At 35.7% G+C, this 22,676-nt stretch overlaps 1 protein-coding gene across 1 annotated transcript; it reads left to right on the top strand.

The window, feature by feature from the left end:
* The first annotated feature begins 21,390 nt into the window (after positions 1-21,390).
* LOC120078364 (probable xyloglucan endotransglucosylase/hydrolase protein 16) lies at positions 21,391-22,676 on the top strand. The gene is made up of 3 exons (XM_039032628.1): positions 21,391-21,737; positions 21,834-22,027; positions 22,116-22,676. Exons 1-3 carry the CDS (start codon positions 21,489-21,491, stop codon positions 22,510-22,512), a joined length of 840 nt encoding a protein of 279 aa, XP_038888556.1. The 5' UTR covers positions 21,391-21,488; the 3' UTR covers positions 22,513-22,676.

Genomic DNA, 22,676 nt, shown 5'->3' with positions numbered 1-22,676 from the left:
GGTTAAAGACATAATTAATTGCGATGGGACAGAAAGCTGATGACGGTCGAATCTAAATTAAGTTGACTGCCGTTAACGATAACAAGTACATTCAGCTTTTAGATGACAAACATTCGGTGCATTAGTTAGAGAATTAAAGTCATCGCATTTGTGCAATCATAAAAGCTGTCTTTCATCCCAGAAGCTCTATAAATACCAAAGGCAACCTTCAGAAAAGGGGTTCAAAAATTCATAAGTTCGGATCAGTTAGCTCAGCACATCTTTGTCCATAGTTTTTCTTTTTATTTTAAGGCGAAGCAAAAGAAGAGTAGAGACGTCGGAGATCGCTCAGGGAAACTCGAGAGAGAACCCTGAGGCATAGAAGCAGAGAGTGGGCCGACTCTCGCGAGAGCGAGATTATCTTTTGAACACGAGTAGAAAGACTGTGTAAAATCCTAGAAAGCAAGAGATTGCTACCATGCTCTTTATTCTATTCTTGCATTAGTGTTTTGTACTTCATCTTTATATTTATATAATGGAAGTTCTTATTCTACATCTGTTCACTCTCTTAGTATGCATGAGTAGCTAAACTAGTCGAATGGGTTGAGAAGAACTAAGCTAACATGACCTAGAAAGTTCATTGCTTGCGTTATCTTGTGTTATGTTGTGCCAAACATCACTTTAGAGCTACTTGAGAGAGATTCTAAAGAAAGAACCTAAGACTTGAGAGAGCTAGGTTAGAATCTAGACTCGAGAGAGCAAGATTAGAACTGCATAAACAAGAGATAGGGACTTAGAAATAAGCTCTATTTGCCAACCTGCATTGCATGCATCCTAGAGATAGGAATGGTATTATGTGGTCGCCTTATTTGTGTGTGTGTCATTTTGTCATCACATAAATAAGAATAGAGGCTTATGTGTAGGTCCTATAGACTGATCGCATATATCGCATGCGTTCTAGCCTTAGAAGTCGTGGCATTCGCACAAAGAGGTGGTTTACTGTTGTAAGTTTATTGCATGATCGCATAGCATGAACGCATCCTAGGAAGTGTTAGTCGAAACTTTTCTCAACCCATTCACCGCATACTCATCGCATCTTCCGTTTGATCAACTCTTTTCAAACTCCGCCGCATTTGTTTATTTTTCATTACTGCAAATAATAACCTTAACAACTATTGATTTATTTGGTTACCGCAAAGTTTTCCTAAAAATTACCACCGCAACCTGTTTTCCCAATTCCCTGAGTTCGACCCTGGATTTACCAGGAATTTGGTGAGGTTTACACTTGGATTCCCTTGAGAAAACTTGAGTGCTCAATGCATTTCATCATCGCAATTCATCCATAATTTCACATCATAAAATAACGCGTCAGTAGGCGATCGTGTAGGTGGGCGCTGAACGATCGTGTAGCAATGCAGGGAGCCAAATAATGAGGTAGACGATCGTGTAGATATGAGCGCAGTATTAAATGATGAGGAGTGATGCACTAGACGATCGGGCTATAGGATAGGCAAAGTACTACACGATCAGTGTAAGCACTAGACTATAAGCGTAGAAGCTAGACGATAGCACTAGACGATAGCGTTGAGTGTCAAAGCGATATGTGGGCACTAAGCGATAGACTACACGATGGTGCTATGCGATGGGCGTGAGCGTTAGACGATAGTCGTTCTGCGCTAGACGATGAGCAGACGCGCTACACGATAGGCGGAATGCTAAGCGATAGGCGGATGAGTTAGACGATAAGGCGTCGGCGTTAAACGATGGAGGTAAACGATGGGTGCAGTAGCTAAATAATAGCCTATGCGCGAGATCGTTTACTAAACGATTGAGCTACACGATGGGCCGCTGGAGCATCGTGTAGCTCCAACGGTCCATCGTGTAGCTCCTGTCTCTTATACACATCTAGATGTGTATAAGAGACAGGTGTAGCTCCAACGGTCCATCGTGTAGCTCCAGCAGCCCATCCTGTAGCTCAATCGTTTAGTAAACGATCTCACGCATAGCCTATCGTTTACCTCCATCGTTTAGCACTGATGCCTTATCGTCTAACGCATTCGCCTATCGCTTAACATTCTGCCTATCGTGTAACACATCTGCTCATCGTCTAGTGCTTATCATGCAGCCTCGCATGCCACTATGCGATCACTCTTATGCAACACCCAAACCTGTCTCTTATACACATCTAGATGTGTATAAGAGACATCATGTAGTGTGTCTGCTCATCGTCTAGTGCTTATGCCCATCGCGTAGCGCCATCGTGTAGTCTATCGCTTAGCGCTCGCGTATCGCTTTAACGTTGAACGCTATCGTCTAGCATTATCATCCAGCTTCTACGCTTATCATCTAGCGCTTACACTGATCATGTTGTACTTTGCCTATCGTATAGCCAGATTGTTTAGCGTGTCACTCCTCATCATTTAACGCTGTGCGCACATCTACACGATCGTCTAACACATCGCTTAGCTCTGTGCATCTGCTATACGATCGTCTACCTCACCGCTTAGCTCCCCGCATTGCTAATCATCGTTCAGCGCCCACCTACATGATCACCTACCTCATAATTTAGCTCCCCGCATTGCTACACGATTGTCTAGCGCTCGCCTATACGATCGCCTACCTCATCGTTTAGCTCTTTGCATTGCTAAACGATCGTCTAGCGCCCGCCTACACAATCGCCTACCTCATCCTGTAGCATCGTTCACTTAGTAAATGATCGTCTACCTAATCATATAGCGTTGCTCATTTGCTACACGATCATCTACCCAGCGCCTTGCGCTCAACATTTTGCTTTCACTACTCTTGCTCACGCATACCCAATGCATGAGCAACTCTTGGCAACATTTCTTGCCAATACTTCAACAAATGTATCATATACAACAAAACCATTAATTAAATCGAATTTCAAAGGCCATAGACATATAAAAAGGCCCAAATCTAGCAGCATAGAGACATATTGGAGTGTAACCACAACTTGCTTTCATTGAGACATTTACACAAACAGTTGAGAGGTGTAAACATAAGAATAAAAATTGTTGTGAGTTTAAGAGAGGAAAGAGAAGAAGAGCATATTGATCTGGACAGCAGCGCGGTGGATAAAGACGAACAGCGACAGATCTGGAGACACGCAGCGAGAGAAAATCGAACAATGAACGACAGCAAGGGAAAATCGAATAATGAACGGCGACACACACCACGTGGGAATATGAACTTTAGATCTGGAGACACATGATTGGCGTATCAAGTTTGGGTGCTTATTTATCAAACCGAGAGTATAAGACACAGAAAAATAACTAAAGAGGGAGCAGCAGATCCGGGCTATGGTATTTCGATAGAACAAGCTTCACCCACGATCAGATCCGGGTTGGCTGTGGCGCTTCGACAGAACAAGCAGTAGATTCGGGTGACTGGGTGCAGCGACGCAGGTTGCACAACGAACAGACCTACACGAAAGCCAAATCTACACCACAATAGACTCTTCACCCATGATCGACGAACGAATGGCAAGGGTTTGGAAGAGAGAAGTGAGAAAGAAGGATTGGCCCAAGAGGGAGGTGTGAGAATAAGAGGAAAAAGAAAATAGAGGGAGAGTGAAGAGGGAAAAATGAAAAAAATGGGGGGAAAATAGAAAGTGAAAGGATAAATTAAACGGGCCTTTAATGTTGGTTTAAAACCAACATTAAAGGTACCCCTACATTGTCAGTTTAAAACCGACATTAAAGATCTGCTTTAAAAAAAAAAAAAACAAAACCGACATTATACATCCGATTTCACTTTTTTCAACCGACATTAAAGTCCAATATTCTTGTAGTGAGTCCATTTCTTTTACCTAAAGGTGCTAACTTTCACGCCTATTATAGGGACTCATACCCACTCATTTCTCGTGGACATCCTAAATGAATACAACGAGGGTAACTCTTTTCACCTCTATTCATGCAATCACGCCATTTTTTTTAAATATGCTAATTGCTTTTGCTTTTTATCTTTTAACTTTAACTTACTTTTTTTTATTACACTTTTAACACATAAGCGCTTTTATTCTCCTAGTCTAGTATTAAGCTAAAACAATAGAGGTTATTTTTAAACCGAAAATGGACCTTTCGAGGTGACAACAACAATTCTAAGAATCAAAGATTCAAAGTTATTCAACAAAGTACTCAAATATGCATGAAATGACAATAATTTTTTTTTAAAATGGGCTTGAAATTCATGAATGTTATCTTCATACTAAAATTATGAAAGTATAAATAAGAAAAGTATATCATCAACTTTCATTGAAATGGATTCGAGAAATAGAACGAATAATTCATGCATTTTTCAGTCATTCATTCATTCATGTAAAACCCGAGCTCAGATGCTCTAGGGTCATCAGATATGCATCATGAATATATCACCAAATCATGAATCAGAAGTTTTCATCAATCTTAGGAAGAATAATGTGCAAACATGAGAAACTACATCCACCCCCAACTTTTTAATCATGCATTGTCCTCAATGTATGAAAAATGAAAATAAAGCACAGGGACAAATAAAATGGAGGGAAATAGATAACTCCCTTGTGCATGTGCGTAGGTTGAAGCATGCGGTATTACTCATAACGCACAAGATCATCTGCAAAAAAAATGTCATTTAAAATTTTCTCAGTCATTTCAAAAATAAAACTACAAAAGGAAAAAAAATAAAAATTTGACGCATGGCTGCCTCCAAGAAGCACAAATTTTTAAGTTTGATTGCTCAACCATATTAGCTTGATCATCTGGGATCGAATTTGATTAGGTATTCCTTTCCATACATCTCGACTTCTCTTCCTTTTCCATTATCCTGAGGTAATAGTAATTCACTATAAGAAAATAGGTTAATGGAAACATTTTCATCCAAGACAAATAATATTTTAAAAGTTTCATTAAATTCTATAGATAGGGACCTTTCTCCTACGTTAATTTTTGCAAGAGCAGCTCTTGAGAAGGGTCTACCTAAAATAATAGAGTTCCATGTTGGGTGGACATTTTGGTCATAATTAAATACGTAAAAGTCAGTTGGGAAAACTAAGTTATCGACATTAATAGAAACATCATGCACAATTCCTAGCGGTTTAGTTAAACTACAGTCGGCCAGTTAAATCACTATATCGGCGATACAAAGATATGACAATCTAAGCTCATAAAATAGAGATGCAGTCATTATACTTCAATCAAAGTATGTTGCAGCTTCTTCTTACCTACTTTACAGGGTAGGCAGAACATACTTGGATCGTCGTGTTTGACAATAGATTACTAGGAATGACCATTATTGCTTGAGCAATAATCATTTCTTCTTCCTTCTTGACCCACTACTTTAAGGTTGTTTCAAGGGGGGCTAGCAATCACCATTTCAGGATTCTCGGTAGATTTACCTTTTTCTTCATTCTTTATAGGACTAAAGTCTTTCTGAAAGGAGCAACAGGCACGTAAACATTCAAATGAGATTTTTCTAAAGAATTAGAACTAATCTGTTTAGGTCGCTTAAGTGCTTGGAGTCTATGTCTATTTTCATCAAAACCAAACAATTCATTAATTTCTTTTTCAGAAATAAAATTGACAGATTCAGATTTCATAAATTCAACTTTCAAAGAGTTAAAAGATTGAGGGCTCTAAGCACTCCAGTTCACTAATTTTGGCCAAATATAAAGCATGCTCTTGCAGAAAACAAGTGAGTTTCAAGACATACCTCTTGTAGAACTTCTTCAAAGCTCCTTCTCCAACTGCTATCTTCTCTGAATCTTGTTGCAGACCACCTCAAGATCTTTCCCACTATTCTCTTGGTGCTCTAGATTGAGTTGTGGGACTCAAAACAAGCTTGAATCAAGGGATGAAGAAGAAAAACTCACAGCAGCAATCTTGGTGACCCCTTTCTTCAAACCGAATTTTATCTAAAATTCTCTATAGATTGCATGCCCAAATTTCACTTCAATCTCTTGAATATATTGCAGATCAACATGTAAAGGAGAGAGTTGCACGAGTTGCAGCTCATGCTTGGAGAAGACAAGGCAAAGAAGATGTTATTTGTGTGAGCTACTTAGGTGATGGATAATGGAAAACCCAATTTTTCCATTTTGTGTTTTGCTTTTCTAAATTTCCAATTTTATCATAAAATCAAAAATGAGTTTATAAAATATATTTTGATTTTATAATTGAAAAAACTTAATTAATTTCACAAATTAATTATTAAATAAAACTTAATTAATTCAATATCAAATATTAAATTAATTTTAATACATATTCATCTTTATATATTTAATCACATTTAAATATATAAATTCTCCTATTTCGTTTAATTCTCAAATTAAACATGTAATTATATCTCATATAATTACTAATTCCCTGAATTCTAATTTGAACGTTTCAAATTAACTTATCACGCTATTTTATAGCTAGTTCATTACGAGCTAGTAAGAGGACCTCACAGACCTACAGATCATGGGCTCCAACGATCCGAGATTAATTGGCTAAAGTCATTAGACCAGATTAATCCTCATTCGTTAACTAATGGGTCATTCCACTAAAGCTCATAGTTGCACTCCCCTCACGGTAGATATTCTATGTCCACATGATTTAACCTTAATCAGCAAGTCGACCCTTCACAGATTGTTCGTAATAACGGATGGGTCAAATATCTGTTTTACCCTCGAGATTACTTCTTATTCCTTAAGTCCCTACTGATTCTTTAATGAAAAACTAGTTTGTGATCCAATCACTAAACCAAACTCTCTCAGCCCAGTGAGAGGGCGGGGGCTCCTTGTTCAAGACCTAGATTCAGTACTTGAGAGAACAACCTTTCTCCTATTCCTAAATTGGGTAGGTGTGAACTCCGTCTTGCACTCTATGTCCCCAGCTATCTATTCGGTCTTACCCCTGAAATGGGAGTCTTATTGAGCAGGCGCTGTTGAGCCAACCCTCACCTATGCAAATCTAAGGGCAATCTCGAATAAACAGAAGTTCATAGTTAGATCAGAATTAAGATCGAGTTATCTAGGTCATCTAGGTGAAATAGTCAGTCTTATACAGTAAACAGCATTATAAACAAGAGTGACTTATTTCTTGTTCCTGATCTTATGCAAACTCATTGCATAGGACACCCCCACTCCTCATGTCATAACATGTACGAATTAGGATCACATTGTATGTAGCACTTTACAATTCTTTGTAACAACTACAAAGTAGGCCGCATCCAATGGTATTACCAGAATAAGGTACCCCAATCTTATTCATGTACCATAAATCATTTTGATTATTTACTCGAACCTGATCCACTCTTATGTCTCCACATAAAGTTCAAATACTCATATAATAGTCATGAGTCTTAATTTATTGGATTTAGACTTTCATACAATTTATGAAATCAATAATAAATATATTGATTATAGAAATGTTTATCATTTCACAAACTGTGAGTTTTAGGACATAAAACCAAACATTCTTCATGTGAGATTCGAATTGAGCTGGGAGCTTACCACATTGAATATCAAGCTTGTTCACCATGGTGGCCAATTGGGTAATTTGATTGGCTCAATGTTGCATACCTTGTCTTATCTCTTTTTGGAATAGAAGATTCCCATCTTACATCTTTTTTTATCTCTTGTTGGAAGGTACTCACTTTCTTTTGAAATGATAGCATATTGTTGGTCAAAGTTTTCACCACATCCTCCAATGGTGAACCAGAGCTATTTGATGTACTCCCTTGGTGGTCTCCTTGACTTCTCCAATTGAAGTTAAGATAGCCTCGCCATCTGGGATTGTAAGTGCTTTTGTAGGGATCACACCTTTTCCCTCCAATATAGTTGACTTCCTCCGCAGGGTTTTGGGTCTTCAAATGAGCTTAGGTCATCTATGTCTCAAGAATAGTAAGGTTATAAATTTGATAACATAATTTTTTTACCTCAAGTAAGTCGGATGAGGTGATTCCATTTGCTCTTGTAGTAAACTGTTGAGAATTTTAGTCAAACATTCCATAAAGGATATAATTGACAACTCTAAGCTCTAGATTATCCCTTTCTTGCAATAGATCCTGTGGGAAAAGTGTTACTAAATTTATACCGTCGGCTAGTTCATATATGATTACAGGTCGAACAAAAACAAAATACTTTTTCTTGGTAGGTGTGATCAACTGGACATAAATCCAATTTTTCAATTTTTTTGATTTCTTATTAAACTGTTGAGAATTTTCTACCATTCTTAAGATCAATTCTTTGGCTTCAAAAGGTAGTTTATTAGCTAGGGCTCCTCTAGCTACGGCATCAATAGAGCTCTGGTCATTTGAGAAGTCTAGAACAAAAAGTACTGGATAAGCAATGGATCTGAAATCTGTTGATGAGGAAATCGAGCCCATAATTGCTTAAATCTCTCTGTGTAGATATATGTCTCTTCAATGCCCTGCGTCATCCTATAAATTTCTTTCCTTATGCTATTTTCCTTAGAAGAGGGAAAGTACTTAGCTAAGAAAAGCTTTTGAAGGTAATCCCATGTAGTGATTGATTCAGATGGTTGGTAGTAGAACCAATCTTTGACATCCTCCTCCAAAGAAAATGGGAATGCTCTAAGATTCAACTGTTCTTCTGTTACTCTGTAGGGTCTTATTCCAGTACATACTACATGGAAATCCTTCAAATGTTTATGGGGATCTTCTCCAGCTCGACCACTGAATTAAGTTAAAAGATGGATATGCCCTAGTTTCAACTCAAAATGCACAAGGGTGGGAAGGTATACTATGCATAGTGGTTTTTGTGTCATGTCAGGCTCAGCAAGTTCCCTTACAGTTTTTTCTCTTACTTTTCTCATATCTTCTTCGGTATGCAAATCCTTTAAGTCTTCTTCTTTTTCCAAATCTTCTTGATGGATCGGTTTGGTTTCAAGCCCACCTTCTCCTTGTCTTCTTCTCAACTCTTGTTAGAGTCTCCGTTCGTTAATGTCACACCCCATCCCGAGCCCACACTCCTGAACCCGAGGAGAGGCGTGAAGGACTGCAGATACTACCCTTTTGTGATACCTACAATCCATCTGAACCCCTTTACTCTCGGTAAACTTTAAGTCAAGGAGATAAAAAAACAATTGAATAAGTAGGCCCATTTTATTTCACAACAATGTAAAGTTTATACAACACCAAGACTTAACTACAAAGTTCACAAAAACCACTCTTAAAACCCTCTAGAAGTGCGACTGTGGCATGTGGCAGACCTTGACCTTAGCAGCACCCTGGAACTCCTCACCTTTCGCTACCTGGGAAGAAAAACATGAAGAAAAAAAAAAAGAATGAGCTTCACAAAGCTGAGTGAGTGGTAAGCAACTTCTAGAGTTTAATTCAACTCATAGATAACAAGCATATCATAAATACGAGGTTAGTACTCAAACCTCCATTTTGAATGAGTCTGATCTCAATTTCTATCTACATGCACAGTAGATAGCTAAACTGATAACTATTTAGAATGAGTTTGTTGCTTACCTACACACATGGTAGATAGTTAACTGTTTCTAAACATAAACGCTTACACTTTTGCGTTCCCTTTTGTTCCCAATGTCTCCTATGTGAACATAGCTCCCTGCTCATGGGCTCAGAAACTAGGCCCATTGGCCCTCTGACCATCCCATATGAGGATCCTCCCACAAGCTTAGGAACTAGACCTCTCGGTCCCCTGACCATCCCGTGATGTTTTGCTTTTGGGCTCAAGAACTAGATCTATTGACCCCTTGACCATCCTAATCACATGATCTCATTTTCATGCTAGATACTCATTCATAACATAAGCATATACAATTTACTCTAAAAGATATGCTTAAGAAGTAAAGGAAAATACCACTCACCTTGGTAAGGATAGGAAACTTTCTCTTAGAAGTTCCTTGATCTTCCCGGGCTCCTCTTTTGAATCCTAAATTCCATATTCAAATTAAAGTTTAGATTACTCATAGTTCTAAGCTTTATCTTGAGCTACTTCCTTCTAAAAATATGCTCTAAAATGTCTCTAGAAGCTTACTTCAAAACATCAGCTTAGAAATCCTCGTGGTTTGGCCGGAATCTTCAAAACATCAAGACTGGCCCAAGCTTACCCGACAGTTTGACCCTTCTGTCTTTTTCTCATTCTCCAGCCCGATTCCTTAGAGTTTCTTCTCCGGCAGCCCTACCCTGAAAACTAGACTCTCATAACTTTCAGGTGGATTTAGAATCACTCCAAACGCACGAGTATTCTGGGAGAACTTCTCATCTCAAAGGGATGCTATTTCTAGACTTCACTGTCCAACTGTGTCTTCTCTTGAAGCTTTATGACCAATGCATAGATTTACTATCAACGCAAAGTTTCCTCACAATCAGCTTTCCCACTCTTCTTAATGTCCTTTGAATTATGATCTGAAGAGAAGTCCTTGGCTCTATTTATAGGCATCCAAAATCTCTCAAAGGCCGACACCTCCTACTTGGCCGCATGTCCAAGTGTCCTTTCCCTACACTATTACTGCAATCTAAAGTGTCTTCCTCTTTCTTAGCCAACACAAAATGCTTAAATTTCATGTCTTCTTGTGTGTCCACCTCATTTGCTTAAGGTTTAAGACTTCTTCCTAACAAGCCACATGTTTAGATGACGACCTTGAATGCGTCCATCAACTTCATATGCGTGCATCCCTCATATGTGTCCTTCTAACTTCATATGCGTTCATCTACCACACATACACCCATCCAATTGCCGCAACATACGTATGTCCGAACACCACCAATTGGCGCATGCGCCCATTCAATCTTACCTTGTACATCTAATTGACGCAACTTGGTCACATATGCTAGATGCTCGTAAGGCTCATCTTTGGCCGCATATCCTTCATTTCTGCATGGCTTACCTTTGCGTTATGCGCTCAAGGATAATGACCAACACCCTTTCAATGCATATTATTAGCCTTGTCCTATGCACCCACATGCCTCGGATGTCCTCGGCACATAGCACATCACCACCAAGATACGCATAGTGATTCGATCTTTTGATCACCCATTTTTTGAAAACCATTTTTGACCATAGACAGTGTGAAGAAAAGCTGCTGTTAATTGAGCGGGTGCAATCACTAACTGACGTTCTGAAGTTCTAGGTCTTAAAGATATGAACTGAGTGCCATTTTATGAGTAACTGAGAACAAGGTAGCTCTCAGATGCATTAAATTATGCATATATCCGAGCTTTTTTTCTTTCTTTTTTCAAAGTCAGATAAGAAATGAGTGAGAGCCTTCAATCATCATAGCCTCTCCACAGGTTCTGACCTTCCTTCCAAGACAGGACTCCTATCCTATCGCACATAACAACCTTTGGGTCGACTTGGTTCTACACTCAACACTCATGGTATAGCTCACCATCGCCTAGGCTCTTGCTAACGCATCCCTTATGACCAACGCAACCAACCTCATAAACCTTATTACTGCAAGCCTTATCAATGCAAGGAAAATCACCATGCATCCACCATAGCTTGTTTCATCGCCTAGCTCATCCTTTAACAAGGCTGCCGCATAGCACCATCGCATAGTGTTGTTGCATACCATCGTGTAGCATCGCCGCATCCATCACGTAGCATCGTCGCATCCATCGTGTAGCATCGCCACATACCATCGTGTGGCATCGCTGGATACCATCGCGTAGCATCAGCATACCATCGCATACCATCGCCGCATACACGATCAACCCACGCACGCATCTCCAGTGCCTTGCACCTATNCATACCATCGCATACCATCGCCGCATACACGATCAACCCACGCACGCATCTCCAGTGCCTTGCACCTATGTCCGCACAACTTGAGGGTACCATATGCTCTACTAACCTCTCAAACCTAGGCTGACGCATGCTTGTCCCTGCATAGCCTTTCCTCTTGGCCATACTTCAGACTCTTTCAAAACCCAAATATCCTCTCAAATTCTAATGGCCAATGCATGGCACAACACCAACGCTTAGCATAAGGTCAACGCATTGTCTAATACTTAGTTATTTTTCCTAGCCTCCAACGCATAGTTCTTTTTGGATTCATACTTAACCAAATTTTACTAGTTAAGACTTATCTCAAAGCTACTAAACAATCTTATTTAAACACTTAGAATTTTCCTACTCTTTAATATAGGATTTAACTTATACTTAGTTAATCCCTTTTATTTCCTACTTAAGTAGGGAAAATGGAAATTCGGGCTTCACAGTTAATGTTTGCAGAAATTTGAAGTCTAAGACCTCCAAAAAAATGGATCATACATGACAAGAAATACACACACACAAAATCGAATTAAAAAGTTGGTTAAAATAGTTGCTAAGATTCCCAGGCAACAATACCAATTTTTTGGCTAGGACTTGTTATTGCCTACAAGCCCTCACTAAGCATAGTGAGGGCTCAGCAAGCTCCCTCACAGTCTTTTCTCTTACTTCTCCCATATCTTCTTCAGTATGAAAATCTTCTAAGTCTTCTTCTTTTTCTGAATCTTCTTGATGGATTGGTTTGGTTTCAAGCTCACCTTCTCCTTGTCTTCTTCTCCACTCTTGTTAGAGCCTCTGTTCTTCCCTGTTAATGTTTGCAAAATTTGAAGTCTAAGACCTCCAAAAGAATGGGTCATACATGACAAGAAATACACGCACACAAAATCAAATTCAACTGCATGAATTTAAAAGCGAAATTGAAAAGAAATTAACTCGATTTAAAAGAATCTAGTTTATGTTTTAGGAATCCTCTCTATTTTCTTGGTTGTTCATTGCCTTTAAATGTATGTAATGCTTGCTAATTATTATCTTAGCTCATGCACACAAAAAGACTAGAAATGCATTTCTTAATTTTATGATTAATTTCTTAATGAATGTTAGATGCTTCAATTAATTTGGTACGATAGCGTCCATATCAATCAAGTAACCGCATTACGTAAAGGAAATTTAGCTAAGTTGAATTAATAAGTCGGAAAACCTAGGTTATTAATTCAATGGTTCTTGAAATCTACTTATCATGCAATGCTGTAAAAAGATTGTCCTAAATAACCTAATTTACACACAAGCATGCTTAAATCTTGCTCTTTGAGATTAAATATACATAAATGCACAATTGTAATAAAAAATCAAATTAAAGAGAATTGGCCAAAAACTCTAGAAGTCAATTCATAGAAATTGAATTACCATTCAAGAATGAAATTATAGCAAGCATTCATCAAAAAATTCAGAAAATCAAAGTCTCATAACGAAGAAAATTAGGATTCAATCCAAACTTAGACTAGAAAGACTAATCTTAGCCTTGCATTTTTACAAGAATCTTCAAGAAATTACAAGTAAAATGAATGAAAGAGAGAAAAAGATGAAGAACTAAGACAGAGATTTGGAAATTTGGGTGAAAATCGAGTTAAATGTCCTCTTCTCTGCTGAAAAACTGAATTTTTCTTTTTATAATCGAGGGAGAGTTTTACGATACTTGACACAACATTGCAACACTACTATCGAAGCATAGACCTTGAGCATAAAGGCTCGTTGTGACACTACACTGAATTAGGCAGGATGCGCGTAAACTTCATCTTTCTATCAATATTCGTAGCGTTGCAACGCTATTGAATTGTAGCTACTGTCTTCAAGCATAAGAGTTGTGCATAAGAAGGGCATTGCGAAACTTCAGAGCATGGTTGCTACTATCCTTCAGAGTAGAGCTATGCTCTCCAGAGGGTTGCAATGCTGCTGTCTTATGGAAATTTTATAAATTTCTCTTCTTTTTATGATTAATTCTAATAAGCTCTTTTTTTTGTTCATTTTTGCTCTATATGACCAATTTACCCCTTGGATGATTATTACCTACAAAATATTGTTGGAAGGTACCAATGCACAGGGGAAGAAACCAGGATCCATAAACCTGATCCACCTTTATGTCTCCACATAAAGTTCAAGGACTCATCCAATAGTCAAGGGACTTTCAAGTTTATTGGATTTCTATTCAAGCAATAGATATATTCAATAACATCTTTATTGAATGTTCAAAATAAGTTCCATTGTTTACATACAACGAGTTTTAGGACATAAAACCCAACAAATATGACAATAAACGCATAAAAATTCACGAACAAGGGTAGATTAAGCTAAGAATTATAGCACTTTTATGGTGTTATCATTTGTTCTCTAGGTTCCTTACCTAGCATGTAACCTATTATTTTCTAATAAACTTTCTCGAGATTCTAATTATCATGATATCTTCTTTGATTCTCATTATACCTTTCAGCATCAAGAGTCGGGACAACAAATTAGGAGCATTAGGATGCTTAATGATCTCTACTACTTTGATCGAGATTTTTTTTGTAATAAAATAACTTAGTGTCTCAATGGTACCGGTTCTCTTTCTGGTCATGGACAAATTATGCTTTGGCATCATAGATTAGGATAACCCAAATTTCACTATCTTAAACATCTGTTTCCAAAATTATTCAAGAATATGGATTGTTCTTCTCTTCAATGTGAAAGTTGCATTTTTGCAAAAAATCATCGATCCACATATTTTCTAAAACCATACAAGGTCTCCAAACCATTTTATCTCATTCATAGTGATGTTTGGGGTTCTTCTAAAATTTTGACTCATAGTGGTAAAAAGTGGTTTGTTATTCTTATTGATGATCGCACACGTCTGTCTTGGGTCTATTTAATGACAAATAGATTTTAGGTGAAAATTCTTCTTAAACACTTTTTTAATATGATTGTAACTCAATTTCAAACCAAAATCAACATTTTACACTCTGATAATGGAACTGAATACTTCAATGCAGAGTGATTTTTTAAAAGATAAAAGAATCAGTCTACATGTCATGATACCCCTCAACATGGAATTTTTGAACGGAAAAATAGACATTTACTTGAAGTTGCACGTGTCATAATGTTTTCTATGCATGTTCTTAAGTATTTATGGAGAGAAGTTGTACTCACAACTACCTTTTTTATAAATAGAACGCCTAGTAAAGTCTTGAATTTTTGAACCCCTCTTGAATAATGTGTTAAAACTTTTTTCCAACTTGTCACATATATTTTGATTTACCTATGAATACTTTTGGTTGCATTGCACATGTTTACATATCTAGTTATTTTTTATCAAAACTTGATCATAGAGCTACAAAATGTATTTTTTTGGGGTTATGCTTCAAATCAAAAGGGTTATAAATGTTTTGATCCTCAGACAAAAATATTTATGTGAGTATGGATGTGTCTTTTTTAGAACAACCATATTTAATGAAAATTCTCTTCAGGGGGAGAAGTCAAATTTAGAAGATAATTTTTTAGATATATTGAATCATTTCCTTATGTTAGTCACCTTGGCATGTCTGTACCAAGTCCTTTAATGTCAAGTATAGAAATGTCTCATTCAAGGGAAGAAATACTACAAACTGACTCTACATATCAAATTCTTGAGTTAAAGTTTTATAGTAGAAGAGCAGTCAATCAAAGGAACGAAGATCAGAGAGTTGATTCTACACAAAACCAATTTGAAATTCCGATAAATGATGCTGGAAATTCCTTGTCAATTCCTAATGGTGAAAGGTCTGTTAATTCTTTTTCTCCAATTTCGAATGTTCAAAATACCTTACCTATTATCTTTGATCTTGATATTCCTATTGCTATTAGAAAAGGTACTAGGACTTGTACTAAATACCTCATTGCAAGCTACATCTCATATTGAAATTGTCAAATAGTCATATAGTCTTCACATCTAGGATAGACAAATTTGTTCCAAGAAATATACAAGAAGCCTTAGATTATCCAAATTGGAAAGTGGTAGTCATGGAGGAAATGAATGCTTTAAGACAAAGTGGTACTTGGGAAATAACAAACTTGCCAAAGGATAAGAAGACTGTGGGGTGCAAATGAGTGTTCACAGTAAAGTGTAACGTTGATGGTAGAGTTGAAGGTACAAAGTTAGATTAGTAGCTAAAGGTTTTGCTCAAACCTATGGAAATGGTTATCAGAAGACTTTTGCTTCAGTTGCAAAGATCAACTCCATCAGAATCCTTTCGTCTCATGCAGCTAACTTAGATTGATCTCTTCATCAATTAAACGTTAAAAATGTTTTTCTCAATGGTGTTTTAAAAAATGAGGTGTTTATGAGTTTACCACCAGGATTTGAAATGGAATTTGGAAATAATAAAGTTTGCAGATTAAAGAAATCATTATATGGTCTCAAATCTCCAAGAGTTTAGTTGGAATACTGTGGAAAAAAAGCTACTAGTTAGGATACCAGCAAAGTCAAGCAGACCATACAATCTTCTATAAATACTATGAGAATAATAAAATAGTTATTTTAATTGTCTATGTTGATGACATTATTCTCACAAGAAATGATGCAGAAGGTTTTGTTGATATTAAGAACAAGCTTGCAATTGAGTTTCGAATAAATCAAAGACTTGGGAACCTTAAAATATTTTTAGGGATGTTGCAAGATCTAAGAAAGGAATTTTTGTTTATCAAAGGAAATATGTTATTGACTTACTTTGAGAAAGCTTTACTTGGTTGTCGGATAGCAGACACTCTTATCAAATTGAATCTGAAATTACAAGGTGCAAGTCTAAAAGAAGTAAAGGACAAAGACAGATACCAAAGACTTGTAGGTAGATTGATATACTTATCTCATATACGTCCAAATATAGAATTTGCAGTGTACAAAATCCTGAGATACTTGAAAGGAACTCCAGGCAAAGGTATATTATTTTAAAAACATGATCATTTTCAAGTTAATTGAATTATATACTGATGTAGATTGGGAATATAATTTTTGAAACTGTTCATATTGGGTTGATTGTTAGAATTATGTTCCTTATATTATTTTGGAAGTGTCCATATGGGTTGACTTATAGAATTATGTTCCTTAGGTTGTATATATTGACAATGTTAAAGAAGTTAAGTTTTTATAAAGAAATATTGGTGGTTTGTTGTTGATATATAAGTTTGTCAATGTGTGTATATTGTTTATTTGATTGATGAATATATGTCATATATATACCAAATGTGGTTGTTGGATCACTATGAAGCATAGACACGGATATGATTAGATACAATAATTCGTCAATTTCTAAAAAACTAAGATACGAATAAGTTGAAGGATACATCATTTTTATATATTATTTTAATATATATTTCTAAAAAATGATGATACTGATACATTGAAGGTACATTTTATCTTGCTTAAAAAAATAGGTTGCTTAGTTTTAGATGGAAAAAGATTAGATGAGTTGTTTGTCTTTTTTCTTTAAAAAAAAGTAAGCGTAAAAATAGATACATCAAATCGCTCGTCAGATACGTATCTGAGAAGTATCTAGAAGTATCAGTATCTGATACATGTCTGATACNAAATAGATACATCAAATCGCTCGTCAGATACGTATCTGAGAAGTATCTAGAAGTATCAGTATCTGATACATGTCTGATACGGATTCTTTGCCTCACATGAAGTATCTGTGCTTCATAGTTGGATCAAAATACAGGAGCAATTATAGGTAAAAACGTTAACATTATAAATTTTTCTAAAAAAATCATAAGAAAATTTCTTGGCATTTTTTAAATGTCAAGTTCACAAAATTTGTTGACCTTTTTTCCTTGTCAAGAATGCCCATATTCTTGACATTTCAAAAATGTCAAGTGTCTGTGTTTCTTGACATTTTTTAAATGTCAAGTTCATAAAATTTCTTGACTTTTTTCCTTGTCAAGAATGCCCATATTCTTGACATTTCAAACATGTCAAGTGTCTGTGTTTCTTGACGTTTTTTAAATGTCAAGTGTCACTTTTCTTGACGTTTTTAAAACATCAAGAAAATCGACATTCTTGACATTAGCTTTCTTGACGTTTTAAAAAAGTCAAGAAACACTGTTTTTGTAGTAGTGTTAAATTATATACTGATGCAGATTGGGTTGGAAAACTACTAATATAAGATCTACTTTTGGCTATTGTTCATTTATTAGAGGAAATTTAATTACATGGTGTAGTAAAAAACAAAAATGTAGTAGCCAGGAGTAGTACTGACGCGGAATTTAGTTCCTTAGCTATGAAATTTGTGAAGGTATATGGATCAACAGGATCCTTGAAGAACTGAAAGTGTCTCAAGAAAACCCTATAAGAGTTTATTGTGATAACAAGGTTGTCATCGCTATAACTCATAATCTAGTTCTACATGATAGGACAAAGCACATTGAAGTTGACAAGCGTTTCATAAAGCAGAAGGTTGATGCAGGTGTAATATGCATATATTATCTTCCAACGACAGAACAAACAATGAGGATATGCTAACTAAAGGCCTTTCGAAAAGACAATTTTTTAAACTTCTCAGCAAGCTGACTACGGATGACATCTACAAACTAGCTTAAGGGGGAGTGTTAGATTTTCTTTTATTTCTCTTGTAATATTTGATGTTTAATATGTATATATTTATCATTTATGTCTGTAATATTTTTTCCTTTTTGATAGTTGGTCTTTCTTCTATATAAGAAGACCTTGTATTTGATTCATAAGTAAGAAGAATAATATTTACACTATTATCTTCCCAATTTTAACTCTTCTCTAAATGCTAATGCATTTAATGATGTGCCAGCATCTCTACTGACGATAGTAAAAAAAACGTGGGTAGAAATTCAATTTTGCCCACTTAATGAACATTAGCAGAAAGCCTTTTTTTTTTTTTTCCCAACGCGACAACCTTCTTGAGCAGAAATTGTCTTTCTACCCACACATTATATATCGACAGAGAGCCTTCTATGTCCATGTAACGTCCTTCATGGGCAAAAATGTCGAAGAAAATAATGTAGGTTGAATCGATTTTTTCCCCAAAAACTCTTGCCAATCCTTGAAAAAATTAACCCAAACCAAACAAATATTTTACCTAACACAACCTAACAAGTACTATTTGGGTTAGTTTGGTTGAATATTTTAAATAAATTCATAAATTTAAAATTTTGTATCTAATAAATTCTGCCATGCGACATATATTTTTGAGAAGAGCATAAAAAACCCAAAAAAAAAAATCTAAAACTTATATGTAATACAAATATGTTAATTATATTTTGGTGGATGTCAAATATGGCAGAGTTTTATACAAAATTAAAATTTAAGAATTTATTAGATAAAATGACTTATTTGAAACTTATAAATTTTAAGATTTTATTAGACAAACTAAAAGGTTAATTTTAAGAATTCTTTTTAGAAAAAAAAAAAAGTAATATTAAATTTAGTCCCTATAATTTGAAAAAAAAAAAAAAAGTTAAAATTTAGTATTTATGATTTATAATTAGAACTTGGTCCCTATAATTTAATAAAATAATCCTAAATAATTAGGGACTATTTAGAATTTAGTTTCATAATTTGATTAAACCCTATAATTTACCATGACCTAATGTTGTGGGATAGAAATACTCGTCGGATGCCAGCTCAAACGAATCTAGTTGACAAATGACAAGCCATCTCGCTCTCTCGCACACGCGGAAGCTTTTTTTTCTTTTTTTCTTTTTTTTTTTCCTCCCTAAATACCGTTTGGTTTCTCTCTGTTATTGCATAATTGGGTCAACTTGCCGCTATATCAAGCATTCAACGTTCGAGAGCATGCAATACTAGGAAGCTTCACAATTCAGAAAATAATAATAATGGAACTTTGTTATGTGTAATGAAAGAGATGCTTTTAAAGGGAAAATAATTCGGGTGAAGAAAACTTTGGTGTTTTACATAGGAAGTGCCCCAAAAGGAGAAATCTAGAAATCTCTATAGGATGGAGCGGGAACAGAGAAGTCCTCTCCGTCCCTATTCTCGTTCCTCTATTTCATTCTCCATTGCCACGAATTTTCTCGTAGGGTGGGGATTTCCGTAAGGATTTTACGGGGATCGGATGCCTCATAGGAAAAATTTTCCATCATCATTTTTTTCTAACAATTTTTTATTTCAATTAAATATATACTTTTAACAATTCCTTAAACATATCCAATACAACTTTCATTTAAATAAAATATTATTAATTTTAGTAATAAAAGTAATAATACACATTCAATTTTAAAAGTTATAATTAAAATGTAAAATTCTAATAATTTTTATAAATTAAAATTCAACAATTAAAACATCATATCTTAAATACTACATCTAACAAATTAAAATAATAAAGTCTTAAACTTAAATAATTAAAATCTCTATAATTATCCTAACAAAGTCTACAATATTAATATTAGTATATATATATTATAAAATTATAATTTATATACAAAAGTCGAAGCAGGACGGAGACACAGATCAAGGTCAGGGTCGGGGAATATATTCCCCGTCCTCAGTCCCAAATTGCAAACAGGGAAAAAAATTCCCTACTCCCTCTTTCATTCCCCGTGTATTTGGGAATTCCAAGGTAATTTTTCAATACTTTAGCGAACAGGTACATTAAAAAAAAAAAAAAACAGCAAAACATTGTCTATGAAGACAAAAGTAAACGTAAAGAAAATTATGAGAGAGAAAACAAATACTAAATTTAGGGATTAAAAAATAAGATAAGATGGAAATGTTTATAAATATTTTTTAAATATATAGTTTTTTAGTAATATATTTAAAGAGCAATATTTAGTGGCTCCAACTAAATTAATGTTTCCCATCCTTATACACATAAAAAAATAATTTTTTAATGATTAAAAAAACAAACAAACAAACAAATTACCACGTGACAACTTTTAATCCAATTGCACCTAATTTTTTTTTTAATTCTGTTTTAATCCTTAAAGTATTTTACCTTTGAAGTTGGGCTAAAAAGTAGAATTTCAACCCACTTTATCTTTTACGAGAAAAAAACATAAATAATGTATTTAGTCCAAAGAGATGTAGGATAGGAATTAAAAAGTTAAAATTGTGAAATTCACTTGTTTATTTGATCCAAAAAATTGGTAGGCCTCATAATTAAATTACATCAATTTTATATCTTATTAATTTCTTATACTCTTTATTTTTTACTATTCCACACTTTACCTCAAATATCTCAAATATCTCTAAAGTGAACGCAATAGACATTGTGGCCACCGGAGGAAGGTATAATTGAGAACCTGAAAGCTAAAGCTATCCCATTTGAGAAAATGCCTGCCAGCATAAATGGATCTTGTCCGTCGCGCCTCTCTCTCTTCCTTATCTGCACCGGCTATGATATCTGTGGGACAATACTTATATTATATCCAGCTTCAATTCACCTGCATGAAGAATGTAGATAGTTCATTATTAAAATATGCATTTTTGTGGCTTCCTTCTTCCCCCCCAATGATTTGGGCCCCTATCCAGCTCTCACCATGGTTGACACGGTTTGCCAGCTTTGAAATTAGAATAAATAATAGCTTTTAAGCTTTATGTTTACCACTAACCACTCACCACGTATATAAAGGTTTCTCAAACCCAACTTCAACACCAAGCTTTGTTATTTTCTTCAGCTTACCTATTTCAAAACCCTCTCTTTGTTATAGCTTCTCTCTTGCGGAAGCAAAAAAAATATATATATATATATCTTCTCACAAAGGTTCGACAATAATGATTCTACTATGTGTGTTCATGGCTTCTATAATGACCGCCACTGCTGGCAACTTTCACCAAGATGTTGACATTACTTGGGGTGGTCCACGTGCCAATATACTAGATGGAGGCCGACAACTCTCACTTTCTCTCGATAAAGATTCAGGGTCAGGTTTTCAATCAAAGCAGGAGTTTCTATTTGGAAGATTTGATGTACAGATGAAGCTCGTCCCTAGAAACTCTGCAGGCACTGTCACTACTTTTTATGTAAGTTCCAACACAAAATTCTAATCCAATCTTGAACTTTTTTTTCATGTTCACAGTTCTTTTAGATTTAACTTGCAATATGTAATTATCTTACAGTTATCTTCTCAAGGAGGATCGCACGATGAGATTGACTTTGAATTCTTAGGCAACTCGTCTGGAGAGCCATACACACTTCATACCAATGTTTACTCACAAGGAAAAGGAAATAGGGAACAACAATTTCACCTTTGGTTTGATCCCACCAAGGGATTTCACACCTATTCTATCGACTGGTCTCCAGAAAGTATCAAGTAAGAGGGCCTTGCCATGCAATACCATCAATCTTCCTACATACTATTCAATTTCTTCCCAAATCACTAAGCCACACTACTTTTTCAGGTTTCTAGTGGATAACATTCCTATAAGGGTATTCCATAACTGGGAAAAGATTGGAGTTTCTTACCCGAAGAGTCAACCCATGAGAGTTTATTCAAGTTTGTGGAATGCAGACGATTGGGCAACCAGAGGGGGGCTGGTGAAGACTGATTGGACACAAGCTCCTTTCACAGCATCATACAGAAACTTCAATGCCAATGGATGTGTTGCATCAACTGGGTCATCATCGTGTGCCTCCAAGTTTTCGAGTACTTTGCAAGGTGGTGCACAGAGTGATCAAGGACTAGATGCCAGGAGTAGAAATAGATTGTCTAAGTTCATGATTTATAATTATTGCACTGACCACAAAAGATTTCCTCAAGGCATTCCAGCTGAATGCAAGCGCCCGAGGTTCCTGTGAGAGAGCTTGCACACCAAACTCTAAAGCCAAAGTCATAGTATACAGCTCAAGACATTCAACTGCATGCCTCTATGTGTGTCTCATATAATTATTTGGTTTCATGTAATTAATTTATTCTTTTTGCATAAAAATTTGTTATCATTATTTATCTTATTTTACCTCTC

The sequence above is a fragment of the Benincasa hispida genome, chromosome 5, assembly GCF_009727055.1.
Source record: "Benincasa hispida cultivar B227 chromosome 5, ASM972705v1, whole genome shotgun sequence".
NCBI classification, from domain to species: Eukaryota; Viridiplantae; Streptophyta; class Magnoliopsida; order Cucurbitales; family Cucurbitaceae; genus Benincasa; species Benincasa hispida.
This window is presented reverse-complemented; position numbering and strand designations above follow the sequence as displayed.

What these genes read in the sequence shown, in the direction of transcription:
- LOC120078364 (XM_039032628.1), top strand. Translation starts at nt 21,489, where the DNA reads ATGATTCTACTATGTGTGTTCATGGCTTCTATAATGACCGCCACTGCT. An exon ending in GCACTGTCACTACTTTTTAT is followed by an intron (nt 21,738 to 21,833) that starts GTAAGTTCCAAC and finishes ATTATCTTACAG; the next exon opens with TTATCTTCTCAAGGAGGATC. An exon ending in TGGTCTCCAGAAAGTATCAA is followed by an intron (nt 22,028 to 22,115) that starts GTAAGAGGGCCT and finishes CTACTTTTTCAG; the next exon opens with GTTTCTAGTGGATAACATTC.